The sequence below is a fragment of the Pseudophryne corroboree genome, chromosome 7 (assembly GCF_028390025.1).
Source record: "Pseudophryne corroboree isolate aPseCor3 chromosome 7, aPseCor3.hap2, whole genome shotgun sequence".
In the NCBI taxonomy this organism is placed as follows: domain Eukaryota; kingdom Metazoa; phylum Chordata; class Amphibia; order Anura; family Myobatrachidae; genus Pseudophryne; species Pseudophryne corroboree.
This window is the reverse complement of record NC_086450.1, coordinates 250,712,591-250,732,335: the sequence shown is the minus strand read 5'-3', so window position 1 is coordinate 250,732,335 and position 19,745 is coordinate 250,712,591. Positions and strand designations below refer to the sequence as shown.

The window sequence follows — 19,745 nt, the reverse complement described above, 5'->3', positions numbered from 1 at the left end:
GGCTGCCCTACGGTAGGCCATGATGGGGGGTGGTGTCCTTTTCAGTTTGAGCTGGTCATCGGAGGTTAGAATAGGCCAGTTCTTGCGGACGGCTCCTCGGATCCTGTTGGACAGATGATCATACGTAGTCGTGAAGACCATGCGATCTGGTGCAGATGTCACCTCCGTAGGGGCTGTGGATGAGTCATATTTTCTCCTGGCATTATTCAAGCATTGCATCACCGTTTTCTTGTCATATCCTCGCTCAAGGAATCGTTATGTCATCTCAGTTATTTGTGTTTCCATGATGTCCTGTTTGGTATTGTTACGCATCACTCTCAAAAATTGAGAGATTGGGAGATTGTCCTTCAGAGCAGGTGGATGTTGACTGGTTGCAAGTAACAGAGTATTGCGGTCCGTGGGTTTTCTATAAAGACTTGTGGTGATGCGACCCTCCTCCAGTGTGATAGTAATGTCCAGAAAGTTGATACTGGCGGGATCTACCTGATGAGTGAATCTTACTGGGCTATCCAGTCCGTTCAATATGCTGACTATTTCGTTAAACGACTCTAGTGACCCTTTCCATAACAGGAATACATCGTCAATAAATCTTCTGTAAAACAAAATCTAAGATCCAAATCTCGGGAAGATCTGTAGTTGCTCATATTCAGCCATATAGATATTGGCGTATGCTGGCGCCCCTTCGCGTTGCAGGTAGTATTTTCCTTGATAGAGGAAGTGATTATGTTTAAGGACTGCAGTAGCCAATCCCAAGAGAAATTCAGTTGACGGTCCAGTTGGTGGGTATTGTTGCCAGGCGTTTGCTAATGCTTGTAGACCTCGGTCATGGGGGATGATAGTGTACAAGGAACAGACATCCATGGTGGCCAACAGCGTATCCTACCTCTATGTCTGTCTGTTTTTACCCAGTTTTGTTCTATTACTGTTGTTCTAATTGTAAAGCGCAACGGAATATGCTGCGCTATATAAGAAACTTAATAAATAAATAAATATATATATATATATATATATATACACATATATATATCTACATACTAGGGTCTCAATCTCTGCTGATAAGGTACCTGTCCACGCTGCTACAGCGCTATAAACCCATGCCGACACAATCGCCAGTCTGAGTAGTGTACCAGAATGTGCACGCTATCTGCAGGATCCCTGAGAATAGCTGTTACGTCAGGGCTACCTTTTGGGCAAACGTGACACCCTAGGGGAAGATTCCCATCCTATCCTGGCCCTAGTGGGGAAAGGATACTGCCTGAGAATTCTTTGTGGGAAACTGCAGTCTCTTGTCTGGAGAATCCCGCTCTTTTTCATCATGAGAGGAGGGAAATTTACCTCAGCTTTCTTCCCCTTAAACATGTGTACCCTTGTGTCAGGGACAGATGAGTCATCAGTGATATGCAAATCATCTTTTATTACAATAATCATATATTGAATACTTTTCTGACATTTTGGCTGTAACTTTGCATTATCGTAGTCGACACTGGAGTCGACCTCCGTGTCGATATCAGTGTCTATTATTTTGGATAGCGAGCATTGAGAGACTCTGAAGGTCTCTGCGACATAGGGACAGACATGGGTAGATTTCCTGTCTGTTCTCTAATCTTTTGTGCAATAAATCTACCTTAGCACAAAATTACACATATCCAAACAGGTGTCGGCTTTGTCGACGGAGACACCCTCCCACACACACACATTTGCTCTATCTCCTCCTTAGGGGAGCCTTTTACCTCAGACATGTCGACACACCTACCGACACACCACACACTCAGGGAATGCTCATCTGAAGACAATTCCCCCATAAGGCCCTTTGGAGAGACAGAGAGAGAGTATGCCAGCACACACCCCAGCGCTATTAACCCAGGAATAACACAGTAACTTAATGTTAACCCAGTAGCTGCTGTTTATATTGATTTTTGCGCCTAATTATGTGCCCCCCCCCTCTCTTTTTACCCTCTTCTACCGTGTAACTGCAGGGGAGACACTGGGGAGCTTCCTCTCAGCGGTGCTGTGGAGAAAAAACATGGCGCTGGTGAGTGCTGAGGAAGAAGCCCCGTCCCCTCGACGGCGGGCTTCTGTCCCGCTTTCATGTACAAATTTGGCGGGGGCTCATACATATATACAGTGCCCAACTGTATATATGCCCACTTTTGCCATGAGGTTCTCCAATTGCTGCCCAGGGCGCCCCCCCCCCTGCGCCCTGCACCTACAGTGACCGGAGTATGTGGGTTTAGTGTGGGAGCAATGGCGCACAGCTGCAGTGCTGTGCGCTACTTTATATGAAGACTGGAGTCTTCTGCCGCCGATTTCGAAGTCTTTTTGCTTCTGTCACCTGCTTTTGTCTTCCGGCTCTGCGAGGGGGACGGCGGCGCGGCTCCGGGATCGGACGACCAAGGGTGCGATCCTGTGTACGATCCCTCTGGAGCTAATGGTGTCCAGTAGCCTAAGAAGCAGGACCTATCTTCAGTGAGTAGGGCTGCTTCTCTCCCCTTAGTCCCACGTAGAAGAGAGTCTGTTGCCAGCAGATCTCTCTGAAAATAAAAAAACCTAACAAAATACTTTCTTTTTAGCAAGCTCAGGAGAGCTCACTAAGTAGCACCCAGCTCGTCCAGGCACAGATTCAAACTGAGGTCTGGAGGAGGGACATAGAGGGAGGAGCCAGAGCACACCAGTATCCAAATTCTTTCTTAAAGTGCCCTGTCTCCTGCGGAGCCCGTCTATTCCCCATGGTCCTTACGGAGTCCCCAGCATCCACTAGGACGTTAGAGAAATTTAATATATCTAGGCCCCCTAGCTTGAAGCTCCACCAGTACCACGTAGATAGATCACTATTGTGCTTTAACGTGTCCAATTTCCGGAAACCAGGAAATTGGGAAGTGACATGGAATAACCAGACAATGTCCTTTTCACATAGAGCTGATAAAGTACCTATCGACTCCGAACTTGTACGTAAGATAGCCACAAGTGGGAAGTACTTTCGGTATAGGTATACACATGGGATCAAAACCATGTGGGCTGGAAAAGGGTTGCAGGGGTATTGTGCCCACATCACCCAGCCCGATACTTGTACTGAGCAAATGAGAGAACTGGGGACCGGTTTCTTTATAAGGAAAATATGTGATATGGTTTTGTTGCATTTTGTCCCTTATGTTCTCCCCGATGATGCCTACTTCATATGTGGAAGGAAAGCGTACAAGTGGCTTACTCCGAGCTCTGAAGGGTTGTGTTATATTGGCAGAGTACTACCAGAGGTTATGACCATAGCACACGACAAAATGAAAGACATTCACCGCAACGCTCAGACTCCTTATACTCATACCCATTATGAACACATCATCAAGAGACACCTCATAGATAGGACAGAGCACGCAGCCTCTGATTTGATCCATGAATCCACTGGGATTCAGTTCCTTCTCGCATTAGATATCACCCGTACTGCCAGAGGAACTATAAATTATAAGTACATCCATGCGCAGGCAAACTTGATAGACAATATCACCAAGATGTATGATGACACCTTCAGGTATACGGGTAGGGAGCTACAAGCCTACAAGAAGGAGCTGGTCCAGCACAGGATGGTCCTGAATTATGTCACCCTCATGTACTGTAAATGATCAGTCCTTTGACCTATGGCTGAAGAGTTTACAGTTTCCTTTGTTTCACACTTTGGACTATTGTATAAAAGCCAAGCCTCCTGGCCGGTCAGACACATTCTCTGAAGGTCATCTATCCAGATTGTTCGCCTGCGCCACCCGCTTCCGGTCCTCAGTCAAACGTATGTATCCATTGATTGTAGCCTTTTCTTTTGTGTTACTGTATTTCTGTGGTACCCCCTGTTAAGTAAATATTTGTTGCTGGGTTGGACCTCAACATTACATATACAATTGGTGTCGCATTTCCTTTCCTGTTAGGGGTTATAAAGCGTATTACGCCACAGGTGTAGCTATTTTGTGCTTACAGCGCGACAGCGTGCTCACGCAACGTGTACGCATTTAATAGGGGTTTCACACACACACGCGCGCTTAACGGTCGCAGCAGCCTGAACATTTGTGTATTAAAAGTATTGCTTTTCTTTCCTGTAAGTTAATCAAACTTAATATATATATATACACACACCTATATATCTATCTCTATCTATCTCTCTCTCTCTCTCTCTCTATATATATATATATATATATGTATATATGTATAGAGTAAAAAATAGAGGAATAGGGCGACCAAGGATTATGTCAACCCCAAAATTTAAAGAACCTCAGAAAATTACACGGTATGATTAGATCTGGCATTAAAATATACTGTTCATTTAATTTATTAAAAAAATACGGAAACATACATGGTGTCCATCATATTACATAGTTAACAAGATGCAAATCTCCTGTGTTTTGTGGAAGGGTGCAGAAAAACTTCTGCCTGTATCCTTAATCTTCCTTATTGAGTATTCGGAGATAACATCAGAAGACAGAGTAATAGACCAACGCGTTTCGTCTAATATCAAGACTTCATCAGGGGTGTGTCTCTGATCTTTGATAAATATTGACAACAGAGAACTATTTTGATGAACCCAGACAATCAATCAAGGATATTCATAAGGAAAAATCGACAACCACCATTGTGGTAATATCACTTCAACCTCTAGAGTCGACTACCCAAATTCTAACCATCAATTAAGGTGGTTCAGAAGGTGAATGAAGTCGGCTAATTCCAACCAAAAAGAACTTCAAAGGTCAGCTCAAAAAATGGAGCTTATGCATACAAAAGATCCTTGTATGTATAAATGGATTTGGGAACCTTCCTACAGCAAGTCAGTGATTGTCCAGTCCTCCATGCAATGATTCCATGGAGGACTGGACAATCACTGACTTGCTGTTGGAAGGTTCCAAAGGAAGCTCCAATCAGAGCGAAACGCGCCAGCAGCTATCCATTGGGGACCCTAAGTGGACGTTTACCTGTCACTGCAAAGTGCTATAAGGCTGTACTCCATTACTGCAGGAGCGATTGCACTAAGAGGCGGAGGACGCTATACGCGGTGGCTATAAGATGGGAGCTCAACCAGCTAAAGGCACCTGCGGTGATGCCGAGTGCTGTTGCTGGATACAGCCCTCCGGAGTCTGAGGACACCTCTCTCCCTCCTTCAGTTTTAATCACCTCAATGGGAACGCACGTAATTACTCCCAATAGCGGAAAACAGGTTTTTTTTCATTGTAAAGTGCTGCTTTTCATAATACATAGGACAATTTCATATAAACTGTATTGGAGCTAATTATCAGTAGTCTGGACACTTTTAATGCAGTTGACAGTAAAGTCCAAATACGGACAGTGATTTATCTATTTTACAGATATTTATGATCCACCTCTCTCAACTCACTGTTTTATATTGTTAGATGTTGTTTTATTGTTTTTTTTATAGGACCAGTCATTATTGATTAAATTTAACTAAAAATCCTTTTACTTTTTGAGTCGTGTATTCATGTCCTATTGCTTCATTTAGAGTAACCGTGCAGGGATAGAAAAAAGCTGTTATTCTATATACACCTGAATATTTCAGGTGAATTAGTTTGGCTTTTACCACAAGTCAATTACTTCACTGCTGCTATATGTGTAATATATATTTTATCTGAATAATCGGTTTTGCAATATTATCATCATCATCATCATATACATACATATACTATTTTGCAATTTAGCGGCAGGCAATTGTGGTTGTAGTATCTTAAACCATAAGGTCAGAATACATAATGAATATTACATGGGACATGACACAAATTGACAGTCATTCATAAAAAATCTTTACTGTTCAAATTCCCCAAAACCACCCTGTATGGGAGATGAAGTCCCACTTCTCACAATGGACCTCTGATTCCACTGAGCTCAAAATAAGAATTTACTCACCGGTAATTCTACTTCTCATAGTCCGTAGTGGATGCTGGGGACTCCGTAAGGACCATGGGGAATTAGCGGCTCCGCAGGAGACTGGGCACAACTACAAAGAAAGCTTTTAGACTACTGGTGTGCACTGGCTCCTCCCACTAAGACCCTCCTCCAGACCTCAGTTAGGATACTGTGCCCGGAAGAGCTGACACAATTAGGAAGGATTTTGAATCCCGGGTAAGACTCATACCAGCCACACCAATCACACCGTATAACTCGTGATACAATACCCAGTTAACAGCATGATAACAACTGAGCCTCTCAACAGATAGCTCAACAATAACCCTTTAGTTAAGCAATAACTATATACAAGTATTGCAGACAATCCGCACTTGGGATGGGCGCCCAACATCCACTACGGACTATGAAAAATAGAATTACCGGTGAGTAAATTCTTATTTTCTCTAACGTCCTAAGTGGATGCTGGGGACTCCGTAAGGACCATGGGGATTATACCAAAGCTCCCAAACGGGCGGGAGAGTGCGGATGACTCTGCAGCACCGAATGAGAGAACTCAAGGTCCTCCTCAGCCAGGTTATCAAATTTGTAGAATTTAGCAAACGTGTTTGCCCCTGACCAAGTAGCAGCTCGGCAAAGTTGAAGAGCCGAGACCCCTCGGGCAGCCGCCCAAGAAGAGCCCACTTTCCTTGTGAAATGGGCTTTTACCGATTTAGGATGCGGCAGTCCAGCCGCAGAATGTGCAAGCTGAATCGTACTACAGATCCAGCGAGCAATAGTCTGCTTAGAAGCAGGTGCACCCAACTTGTTGGGCGCATACAGGATAAAAAGCGAGTCAGTCTTCCTGACTCCAGCTGTCCTGGAAACATAAATTTTTAGGGCCCCGACTACATCCAACAACTTGGAAGCCTCCAATTTCATCTCTATGCTGATGATACTCAAATCTACTTTCCTCCCCGGACCTCTCCCCCGTTCTCCTCACTCATATCTCCAACTGTCTTTCTGCTATCTTTTCTTAGATGTCCCAGCGCTTTCTTAAACTAAACATGTCTAAGACTGAGCTGATCATCTTTCCACCCTCCTGCACAACCTCACTTCCTACTATCTCCTCTAGCCCCAAGTGTGCTGTCTTGCAGTAATCCTCAACTCCTCCGTCTCCTTCAAACTACACATTCAGCACATCTCACAAACGTGCCATTTTCATCTCAAAAATATTTCCAGTATCAGACCTTCTCTCACCCAAGATGCTACTAAGACCCTTATCCACTCACTGGTTATCTCCAAACTAGACTACTGTAATCTTCTCCTGACTGGCATCCCTGACAAATGCCTCTCTCCACTCCAGCCAGGTTCATCTTCCTCACCAAATGCACTACATCCACTTCCCCTACAAAGCCCTTCACTGGCTTCCCTTCCCGAATCCAATTCAAGCTTCTCACATTTGCCTACAAAGCCCTCACCCATTCTTCTCCTATTTACATGTCTGACCTTATCCCCCTTTACACTCCCACCAGCTAATGTTTGGCGCTTCTCCTGCCAACCGATTACTTTCTCCCACCCCTAACTACAAGACATTCTCTACAAAACTTCAAACAGGCTCTCAAGGCCCACTTTTTCACCAAACCCAGCCAAATATCATCCTAACCCTCTGTTGCACGCTTAGGGTTACCACCTCATCCCTCTAATTCTGGACACATTAATTACACAGGTTCTGTGGCTGATTAAAACCAGGTGAAATGGAGTCTTGAAGTCAGCCAGCCACAGAACCTGTGTAAATTTATGTGTCCAGAATTAAAGGGATTAGGTGGTAACCCTATCCACGCTATCTACCCCATCTGTGCCACCCCTGTCTGTCTGTCCCTCCCCTTTAGAACGTAAGCTCTCATGAGTAGGGCCCTCTTCCCTCAAATGCTTATCCTTTTCTTACTTTAATGATCTTTGCCTGCACCAAATCTCGTGGTTTTCTGCCACCCTAATATTTATACCAGTGGCATCTGCTGATGTAGCTATATTTACCCTGTACTTGTCTTATATTGTCTTCAACTAAGTAAATGTTTTCCTTTTTTGATTACTTGTATATGTACTCTGTAACTGGGTGCTGCGGATCCCTTGTGGTGCCACATAAACGGATGACATCATAATTATTATGTATATACTGTATGTTTGATTCACAGCAAATAAATAATTGGACCTTTCTAGATTGTGTCATCAGGTCCTACAACATGCCTCGGTCCTCAAGGCGCAAACAGTCCAGGTTTTAATGATTTCCATGCTTAATAAGTACCAGAGTTACTTTAATTTAACCAACTGTGCTGAAGCCTGGCAAAACCTTGACTGTTAGTGTGCCCCGAGGACAGAGGTTGGGAATGCCTGCCCTACAACATGCAAACAGCTACCGAGCAGGGTGTGTTGAGATTCAGAGTACCTGTGGCAATTATAAAACTAGGCTGGTCTACCGGCCAGTAATAGTGCAGGCCAGAGGCAATGATAACAGGAGATCAATTAAACTACTACCAAAAGGGCACAATTACTCAAGCTAATACCCTAGGCAAAACAGATCTAAACAGTCAAAGTTAAATCTTTGATAAATGAAGAAATACCAAATTTTATGATCCCAAAATACCTTCTTTGCTCAGTGAGTGGAGCATGTTTTATGACACCTTGGAATCTGGCCACCCTATAATCAATTACATTGGCCACAATTGGGAATATGCCAGTTTAAATTGGCGAGGTCTGGGATAAGAGACAGACCTGGTAGCTAGGTAGTCAGAAGGAGAGAGAAGTACAGAGTGAGAAAGGATCCTACATCAAGACGGTAGCTATGAATTTTGCCCTCACATATTCTTGCTAGTGTACAGTATGGGTGTAGTATGGTATGCTGGCGGCCGGGCTCCCGGCGGTCAGCATACCGGTGCCGTAACCCCCGACCACCGGCATACAGACAGCTGGGCGAGCGCAAATGAGCTATTCTATTCTCCCTCCAGTGGGGTCGTGGATCCGCGACAGGGAGAAAAGGTGTCTGTATGCTGGGTGTCGGGATTCCCGCGCCGGTATACTGTACGCAGGGATCCCGACAGCCGGCAGACTGAAGACCACCCTACAGTATGCGTATTAAATTGTTTAATGGTGTAAAACTTTGTTATGTATGTTTTATAGTTAAGGAAAACTTTTTACCATTGTGTTTTTTTAATATTGTATTTTGTATCACCTATAATAAATGTATTCAACAAAAACAGTACTGATTTGCCATGTTTCAAACTCATTTTTGGATTCACTTAAGCTATACATGAAATCTGCATATATTATATAAGACACTGCAAGGTTCGACAATTGACTTGAATTCATAAAAGTGTAGAATCTATATATTTAATGAGCCAGGAGAATACATCCCTGCCGCAGGTTTTATTGCCACTTGGTTGGTGGCGTGGACCCACCAACCAAGTGGGAATTAGGGGCGGGTGTCTGTTTTCCGTCAGTCAGTAAAATGGCGGCTGTCGGGATTCCGGCATCAGTCCCCTGAACGCCGGCATCCCCACCCCCGGCATTTTGACTGCATCCCATATAGATGTACTGTCTGGACAGCAGATGTTTGCTTCAATAGATAAGTATATACCCATATGGTCCATGAGCCAGGATTATCTCTCTGTAAAGTATATTTACACTTTGCCTGGACAGTAGAAATACAGCCCCCTTAAACCGTATGATCCAACATATTTGTAACCCTGATAAAATATATTTGCAGATTTAAGGCACATAACATATGACTAAATAAATAAAAATATATTATATAAGATTCCATTATTCAAAACCTTGCTGCATATTAACCTTGTGTGTACTGCCAGTTCCTGTATATACCCTGCTTACCTGATGATTAATAAGCCATTCATAGTCTGGCTGGAGACCTGACCCACATGTTAACCTGACATGGAGACCTGACCCACGTGTTTGCCATTTTATTTATTTATTTTTCAAATCGACGAATCGGCATTAGGAGTCATGTACTGTAAACGACCAAATGTATATTTATTCATGTATTAACAGGTTAAATTCAGTGCGCTGTGTGCAGTTGGGCAATTATGGAAATGTATGAATGATGCACTCATTAAGAATGTATAAGGTATACTGGTTTTAAAATGCGCTGACATTTGGAAACAGTTCATGGGAAACTCACATAGGAAGTCATATGCTAATTATCCTCCGTGTACTGACAAATCTTGTGTGACTATGTAAATTTTACAGAGGCACACAGGAGAAGAAAATAAAAAAAGTTAGTTTTTTCTTCAGAATTTCCTGTTCTTCCTAAGAAGGTGTTAATATTGTGATTAAGCCGAACTCGTTTTTGTCTAAATATGTAAAAGGAGGAATGTAATTGAAATTCGAGTTACATTTACATTCTGAGAGACAGTATATGCAAAATCAGATTGTGTTTATGACCGCAAACTGATTTGGATTATATCTATAAAAGTGAAGCAGAAAATTGTTTTATCCAGTTGTTTAACTCTCTTGAAATGTAATAATAGGATTTTGGTTACCTACAGGTAAATCCTTTTCTCGTAGTCCGTAGAGGATGCTGGGGTCCACATTAGTACCATGGGGTATAGACGGGTCCACCAGGACCCATTGGCACTCCCACTATGCCCCTCCTACTAGACTCAGTCTAGAAACTGTGCCCGAGGAGACTGACATCTTCGAGAGAAGGATTATACACAGATAGTGGTGAGATTCATACCAGCTCACACATACAAGGCACGTCAAGCCAACAAAGCTTGAACACTCAGCAACTGCTGAAACATTACTTACCAAGTAACAATGCAGTACTGAACTAAAACGAAGTGGAACTGAACCAAATAACGTTTGCAGGAAAACAAAGCGCTGGGCGGGCGCCCAGCATCCTCTACGGACTATGAGAAAAGGATTTACCGGTAGGTAACAAAAATCCTATTTTGTCTTACGTCCTAGAGGATGCTGGGGTCCACATTAGCACCATGGGGATGTACCAAAGCTCCCTGAAACGGGAGGGAGAGCGCGGAGGCTCCTGCAGAACTGATTGACTGAACTTCAGATCATCAGAGGCCAAAGTATCGAAATTGTAAAACTTTGCAAACGTGTTCGACCCAGACCAAGCTGCAGCTCGGCAAAATTGCACTGCCGAGACACCCCGGGCAGCCGCCCAGGAAGACCCCACCTTACGAGTAGAGTGGGCCTTAACAGATTTTGGACATGGTATTCCTGCCGTAGAATAAGCATGCTGGATAGTGAACCTAATCCAGCGAGAAATAGTCTGCTTAGAAGCAGGACACCCAATTTTCTTGGGATCATATAGGACAAACAGAGAGTCTGACTTTCTGTGACGAGAAGATCGCTTCACATATATCTTCAGAGCCCTTATAACATCCAAGGACTTTGAGGTAATTGAGGAGTCAGTAACCACTGGCACCACAATAGGTTGGTTGATATGAAATGCCGACACAACCTTCGGAAGAAACTGCTGACGTGTCTGGAGCTCAGCTCTATCTTCGTGGAAGTTCAAGTAAGGGCTTTTACAGGATAAAGCTCCCAACTCGGACACGCGTCTAGCAGAAGCTAAGGCCAACAATGTGACCGCCTTCCATGTAAGAAATTTGACCTCAACCTCCTGTAGAGGCTCAAACCAATCCGACTGGAGGAACTGCAACACCATGTTAAGGTCCCAAGGCGCCGTATGCGGTACAAAGGGAGGTTGGATGTGTAGAACTCCCTTCAAAAGTCTGAAAGAAAATGAACAAGGCCGACATCTGGACCTTCACAGATCCTAACCTCAGGCCCATATCGACACCTGCTTGCAGGAAGAGGAGAAAACATCCGAGTTGAAACTCCACCGTAGGAAACTTCTTGGATTCACACCAAGAGAGCTATTTCTTCCAAATACGATGGTAATGTTTAGACGTTCCCCCTTTCCTAGCCTGTATCAGGGTAGGAGTGACCTTCAGAATGCCCTTCTGAGCAAGTATCAGGCGCTCAACTTCCATGCTGCCAAACGTAGCCGCGGTAAGTCTTGATAGGCGAACGGCCCCTGATGCAGCAGGTCCTCCCGAAGAGGCCTCGGATCTTCGTGCAGTAGAATCAGAAGGTCCGTGTACCAAGCCCACATTGGCCAGTCTGGGGCAATGAGGATCTTATTCTCCTTATGAGCTTTAGGATTCTTGGGATGAGTGGGAGTGGTGGAAACACGTACACTGACTGGAACACCCACGGAGACACCAGGGCGTCCACTGCAACTGCCTGTGGATCCCTCGACCTGGAACAATAACGCCGAAGATCTTGTTGAGACGAGAGGCCATCATGTCTATTTGGGGTAATCCCCAAAGACGTGTTATCTCCTTGAACACCTCCGGATGGAGACCCCACTCCCCTGGATTTAGATCGTGTCTGCTGAGGAAGTCTGCCTCCCAGTTGCCTACTCCCGGAATGAAGATGGCTGATAGCGCCAACGCGTGGTTCTCTGTCCAGAGGAGTATTCTTGTCACCTCTGACATTGCTGCTCTGCTCTTCGTTCCGCCTTGTCGGTTTATGTAAGCCACTGTTACGTTGTCTGACTGCACTTGAATGATCCGATTTTTTAGAAGAGGGGCCGCCTGAAGAAGACCGTTGTAGACGGCTCTTAGTTCCAGGATGTTGATGGGCATGCCGGCTTCCAGGCTTGACCACCGTCCTTGGAAGGTTACTCCTTGAGTGACTGCTCCCCAGCCCCGAAGGCTCGCATCCGTGGTTAGAAGGACCCAGTCCTGAATCCCGAACCTGCGGCCCTCCAGAAGGTGAGCCAATTGGTGCCACAATGGAGTGAAATCCTGGCCTTTGGCGACAGACTAATTCTCTGGTGCATGTGGAGATGAGATCCCGACCACTTGTCCAGGAGATCCAGTTGGAAGGTCCGAGCGTAGAACCTCCCGTACTGGAGAGCCTTGTAAAAGGCCACCATCTTTCCCAATAGGCGAATGCATTGATGAACCGACACCCGGGCTTGCTTCAGGACATCCCGGACCATAGCTTGTATCACCAATGCCTTTTCCTGCGGAAGAAACGCCTTCTGCACTTCCATATCCAGGATCATTACCAGAAAGGACAACCTCTGGGTTGGTTCCAAATGTGACTTTGGAAGGTTCAGAATCCAACCGTGACTCCTGAGGAGGCGTGTTGTGAGAACAATGGACTGCAGCAGCTTCTCCTCGGACGATGCCTTTATCAGCAGATCGTCCAGATACGGAATGATGTTCACACCCTGTTTGCGGAGGAGAACCATTCCGCCATCACCTTGGTAAACACCCATAGTGCTGTGGAGAGGCCGAATGTCAGGGCCTGGAACTGGAAATGACAGTCCAGCAATGCGAAACGGAGATAAGCCTGATGCGGCAGCCAGATCGGAATGTGGAGGTACGCATCCGTGATATACAGTGATACCAGGAATTCCCCCTCTTCCAGACCGGATATCTCCACCCTGAGAGACTTGAACTCCTTTAGAAAGGGGTTCAATGATTTAAGGTTCAGAATGGGCCTGACCGAACCATCCGGTTTCGGAACCACGAAAAGGTTTGAATAGTAACCTTTGTTCTGCATGTGAGATGGAACCGGCACAATGACCTGTGCCTCCACCAGTTCTTGGACAGCGTCTTGTAGTACAGTGCTGTCTGCCAACAGAGTTGGCAAGCCTGATTTGAAAAAGCGATGAGGAGGGAGACTTTGAAATGCCAGCCTGTATCCCTGGGATACAATATCTATCACCCAGGGATCCAGGCCGGACGATACCCAGCCCTGACAAGTGTCTGAGACTCGCTCCCACTGGCCCCACCTCCAGGCCACGCGGTCCACCGCCATGCGGAGGACTTTGGCGTACCTGAAGCAGGCTTTTGTTTCTGGGAACCTGCAGCCTTCTTAGACTTAACTCGACCTCCCCTAAAGAAGGTATTGGACGTTCTGGCCTTTCTAGGCTTGTTAGGCCGAAAGGACTGCGTTGCAGATTAAGAGGATTTTTTCGGAGCAGGTGCTGCTGAGGGAAGAAACTGAGGCTTACCCGCTGTAGCAGTGGATATCCACGCGTCTAGAGCTTCCCTAAAGAGAGCCTCCACACTTTCTGGATTCCGCGTCGGACGACCACTGGCGCAGCCACAGTCCTCACGAGCTGAAACAGACATGGAAGATAATCCCGCAGCCATGGAACCCAGGTCTTTCATGATAGATAAAACCTGCTGAATCATGTATATTGCGTAAATCTAATGCAACATCATCCCTATCCATCGTATCCAAACCCTCAAGTAAGGTAGCCGACCACTTTACTATTGCCTTTGCAATCCATGCGGTAGCAATAGTGGGACATAATATGGCCCCTGAAGCAGTGTACATTGATTTAAGCGTGTTATCAATTTTTCTATCAGCCGACTCCTTTAAGGCGGTAGATCCTGGAACAGGTAAAACCACCTTCTTTGAGAGACTAAACACAGATGCGTCAACAATCGGCGGGTTTTCCCATTTTTTCCTATCCTCCTCAGGGAAAGGAAACGCCACCTGGACCCGTTTAAGGACCTGGAATTTTCTCTCAGGGTTTACCCATGCTTTTGCAAATATAGCATTCAATTCCTTTGATGCAGGGAAGGTTAGCGAGGCTTTTTTATTTTCAGTGAAAAAAGCCTCCTCAACCTGCTCAGGTGTGGTATCATTAACATTCAACACATCCCTGATAGCCTCGATCGATCAACAATTGCACCCCCCTTTGCAAGAGATGCGGACCCCCGCAACACATCCCCATCACAGTCTGTGGTATCAGAATCTGTATCCGTGTAGTCTTGTGTAACATGCACAAGCGCACGTTTGTGGGGGTATATAGTGAGGCGTCCTGAGGTACCATACTGCCATAGAGCTCTGTAATACCTGGGTTGCAGATTCATTACTTGCAACCCTGTCAGAAATCTGAGAAATCCAAGATTTGATAGAGGAAAACCACTCAGGCTCCCTTGCTGGTATCTGTGCTAAACCAGTGCTATCCTGATTACATGGGATGGGATCATCCTGGGAGGATAAATCCTCTGCAGCATATGACACAGGCTCCCTGGACATAGCTAAAGGGGACCACCAAATACTACACACACACACACACACACACACACACAAGAATGGCAAGAGAGACACAGAGATTGGAGCCAACCCACACACAGCACTTTTAGCAAAGGGAGACCCCTTGGCACGGCACCTTAATAAAACATAGTCTTATCACAGCCTCCCCTGCTTTCTACAACCCCCTGGTACCGTGTACAGATAGCTGGAGTTGCTGTGGAGGGACCTGTTCTTCCTTTCAGCGCTGTGCAGGCAGGAAAATGGCGCTGAAACGCTGCTGGGTCCGCTCTGAGGAGAAGCTCCACCCTCTTAATGGCGCTGTCTTCCCGCTCTTCATGGATTATACTGGCCTGAGGAATTAGTGCTGGCAGAGATCAGAGGACCCAGACAGGCTTCTGGACCAGTGTAGGGGGGTAAGCGCTGGCCCAGGGCACCCCTCACAGCGCCGCACCATGTGCCGCTGAGCCTTCCCAGGAGTGCAGTTAATACTGCACTCCCTCCCTGCTGCCATCTTCACACCAGCCCCCCGCTTGCTAGGGAGGGGGGGGGGGGGTCTGTCTCTCACTCACCACTCACTTCTTCAGCTCTGTAAGGGGTTGGCGGCATGCTGCTGGGGCGAGCGGTCCCCTGTGGTGGTGATCAGACCTCTCTGGAGCTCAGTGTCCAGCCATCGGAGACAGTGGCTCAGACCCCGCAAGATGGACACTGCTCCCCCCCTTAGTCCCTCGCTGCAGGGAGGCTGTTGCCAGCAGCCTTCCTGTAAAATAAAAACTCTAAGTTAAACTATACTAGAAAAGCTCTGTAGAGCTCCCCTAGCTGTGCCCGGCTCCTCCGGGCACATTTTCTAAACTGAGTCTGGTAGGAGGGGCATAGAGGGAGGAGCCAGCCCACACTATTAAACTCTTAAAGTGCCAATGGCTCCTGGTGGACCAGTCTATACCCCATGGTACTAATGTTGACCTCAGTATCCTCTAGGACGTAAGAGTAATGTATTCACTTATATTTTGAGATAGCATGATTGTGTGGAACTGTAAGAACAGGATAAAAACAGGGCATGTGAGCCCTTAAGATATACACCTTCTGTGACATCAAAAAGATTGTACTGCTGTGAACATCTGTTTGCTGTACCCCGTCACAAGGGGAAGAAACTTTAAGATCATTTGAGCAATAAATATCTTGCCTTTAAAACGACTACATCCGAATTCCTGGGACCAACAGGAATGCGACAAACGCAATCCCGTTCTACAGCTGATCTGGGTTGAGACCAGCGTCTCCAAGCTCCGACACTCTGCCTGCTACCGTGCAGGGCGCGGCCTATGTGAGGGACCAGTGGGAATCAGCTGACGCCAATTAGGAGGCGTTTCAGCAGCGTGCCTATGCATAGACAGCAGCAAGCTGTTCCAAGGCTGGTGGTAGGACCTGGTGGTGGCAGCAAAGTCCTCGCTGCACAGTGAGTGGAGTCAGTAACAGGCGGTTAATGACCGTGAAAAGTGATCCCTTATTGGCCCAGGTCCAGTGAGAATCAAACTGATCGCTTGGCACAGGCAGTTAAGCGCACCCAGTCATACCCTCGTTACCTAATATTTGTGTGGACTAACCTGTATTGCATATTTGCTCACACCTATAAACACCAATAGCTTCTGCCAATAATACATGTATAGCATAAAAGAAGCCCATTTTATAGTAAAGAAAATGCATTCAAAGTTACCTGTAAGCAATACTGAAGCATCCTGCATGGTCCAATAGCAACTCTAAGACCCTCAAGAGCACCCATAACAGCTTGGATAACGTGAGGTGAGGTCTCAAATACATTGGGCCATACATAATTTAATAGGTGATTTAATGAATCTTCACATCCAAATCCATATACTCCAAGTGACATGTGCTGAACAACTGCACTAGCAGTCTGTCTGTGCACAAGATCTCTGTAAAAAATGTAAAATTAAATTCATTGTTAGAACAAAACAAATTTAAACTTTAGTAGGATAATTTCATATAAAATATGAATTTAAGACCAAATAAAATTACTGCCAAATTGGCATATCTTGATTGCATGAAACTGCCTTCAGCAGGAGATCCTCTTCCATGTACAGCAGGGGCGGGGAACCTTTTTTCTACCAAGGGCCATTTGGATATTTATAAAATCCTTCGGGGGCCATACAACAATTATCAACTTAAAAATTAGCCTGCCCCCAGTAGATATGCCCCCATTAGATATGACCCCTAGAAGTATCGCTTACACACACACACATTAAAAGAAAAAAAAAAACCCAGTACTCACCAGCCACGCTCCTGCTTCCGGACCCTTGCCCTCTGCCTGGCTGCCCGCTCCTCAGAACTAGGGGAGAGACGTCATGACTTCTCTCCCATAGCACCGCACAGGCACACACGAACACTGCCAGAGCCGGAAGCCGGAGCTCAGGAGTGAGCTCCTGCCTCCAGCTGCTGCTGAGGGGAAGAAGCCGGGCGCTCGAGAGTAACAAAATCTCAGTGGGCGCCTGGCATCTACCTTGGTTTAGGTGAGCCTGGGAGGGCCGGATCAAGTGGCTTTGCAGGCCTTATACGGCCTGCGGGCTTGAGGTTCCCCACCCTGATGTACAGACAGGCCTAGCTGCACTAAAGCTAGGTACAAATTATGCAATTATTGGGCCGATTTGCCAATAATGGGGTTATTGGCCTGTTATTGAGTAATGTGTAGATATGACTGTTTTGGCGATAAAATTGTAGAGCATATAGCACAGCTATTGGAACCTTACACTTACAAGAATATCGTACCCAATGTCAGGTTTTTTTTTTAGAAAAATTTAAATTGCATAAGTGTGTACCTAGTGAGTTGTCAAGGGACATGCATCGAAAATTTGAGGCTGGGAGGAAGAGGAAGGGGAAGGGGTATGGGGGGTATCCAATTATCCGCACTAACTGCTATCCAATTAGCCCCAATAAGCCAGCGTGTGCCTCAGGTAAGTGAAAACCAAATTCCTGAAAACAGCTGCTTTCGGCAAACACACACAGGTTTCACAGAACCTGTGTTTTCGTGAGCATTGTTTTTTTATTTATCTATAGGCAATCCAAACGGGACAGCCTGTAAAAAAAATATCTGGAAACATTGTGAAAAAATGACTTCGCAACAGATGTTTCATCCTTGCTATTCGGATAATTCATCATTAATTCCCAGGAAACATAAATAAATAAAAAACACACCTTGCAGATTCATTAATGGAACTTACTAATGAATGTGAATTGAATACAGGTACAATTATTGTTTTGGCTGATTTGTTCTTTAAATTACCTATCCATCAAAGCATCTTCAAGCAGAGGTGTCACAGCATAAATGTAGTCCTTTCCCATTTCTCCAATGTATTCAAAAAGGAATGAAAGAGACTTCAATACACCATTCTGGACATTTAGTTCTGGCACTCTGTATTCATTCATCAGAGCTGGAAGAACTGTAAAAGGCGAACATGTTTCAGCCACAATAGCAATTGCCACAGTGGTACACACTCTGTTTTGCCTTTCCTGTACTTTCAGGTTATTAAGAAGTGTAGCAAGCACATCATGTGGCCTAGACAAAAAACAAAGAACAAAATTAGATGGATGAACGATGTAATTTTTTTTTTTTAAAGTATAAAGATTAACAACCCATACATAAAAGAATAAAGCATACAATAATAGCGGTAGACATGAATAGTGACATAAAGCAATATGAAACCAAAAGGAAAACATAGGTATCATCGAGCAGACCAGCAGATATGGAAAAACAATTGCATGATGTTCATAATAAGGATATACAGAAGCCCCATAACATACATTGATCTAACAAGTACCCGAAGGCGCCATTCAGTACACACGGCATCGTCATAAATAATGTGGGGCATTGGTGACACCAAAATAATGGACAGCTGACGCAAGTCAGCCGCCATTATAAAACCATCGTAACCACCATTTAAAGGGACAGAATAAAATTAAAATAAAAATGTCCCCAAAAATGGCAATACTAAACGCACCCAAAATTATAATCCCTCATTAACCCCCACCCTTTATAACATAACCCCAACCTGGGTATACTTGGATCTCGAAAATCCTCCCTAAACTACGCTAAAGCCCCATCCCAACTCAAAGGAGGATTTTGGTACTTACCGATTAATCCCTTTTTCGGAAGCCATAGGGGACACAGGCACAACTTCAAGACCGTAGGTGATAATGGTGGCTTACAGGGAGCTGGCACTTTAAATAATCTAAGAAATTAAACAGGCTCCTCCCCCTCTATCCCCCATCATCCCTCAATTATGAATTAGCCAAGAGGAGACGGGAACAAGAGAACAGAACTATATGAGGGAAGCAAGCACATAATCAAACAGAACGACGGCAAGAGAACAGCGACGGGTGGGCGGCCAGTGTCCCCTATGGCTTCCGAAAAAGGGATTTATTGGTAAGTACCAAAATCCTCCTTTTTCTGTCAGCCACTAGGGGACACTGGCACAACTTCAAGACTGTGGGGATGTCCCAAAGTTTCCCCCCTGGGTGGGAGATTGCTGAGGAACTCGCAAAACAAGACGGCCAAACCGTCAAGATGAAGCCGCAAAAGTATCGTACCTACTAGCGGCCCAGGAAGACCCAACTGAGCATGTAGAGTGGGCTGCAATGGATAATGGAGGTCGCCTAGATAGGTGTAGATAGGCTTTATGAATAGTCAACTGAATCCAGCGGGCCAAGGTCTGTTTAGTAGCATGCCACTGTCGCTGCGGAGGATCATTAAGCATCAGTCTTTCGTGACA

General features: G+C 45.4%; 1 protein-coding gene across 2 annotated transcripts in view; it reads right to left on the bottom strand.

Annotated features, from left to right (window-relative positions):
* Positions 1 to 19,745, bottom strand: part of SF3B1 (splicing factor 3b subunit 1) — a 283,573-nt gene that overhangs the window by 41,340 nt on the left and 222,488 nt on the right. For both annotated transcript variants that reach the window (XM_063934087.1, XM_063934088.1), the window contains 2 exons: positions 18,260 to 18,532; positions 16,679 to 16,895 (listed from right to left, as the gene is read on the bottom strand). In XM_063934087.1, coding sequence (XP_063790157.1) covers positions 16,679 to 16,895; positions 18,260 to 18,532 — 490 coding nt within the window. The remainder of the gene's footprint in view (positions 1 to 16,678; positions 16,896 to 18,259; positions 18,533 to 19,745) is intronic.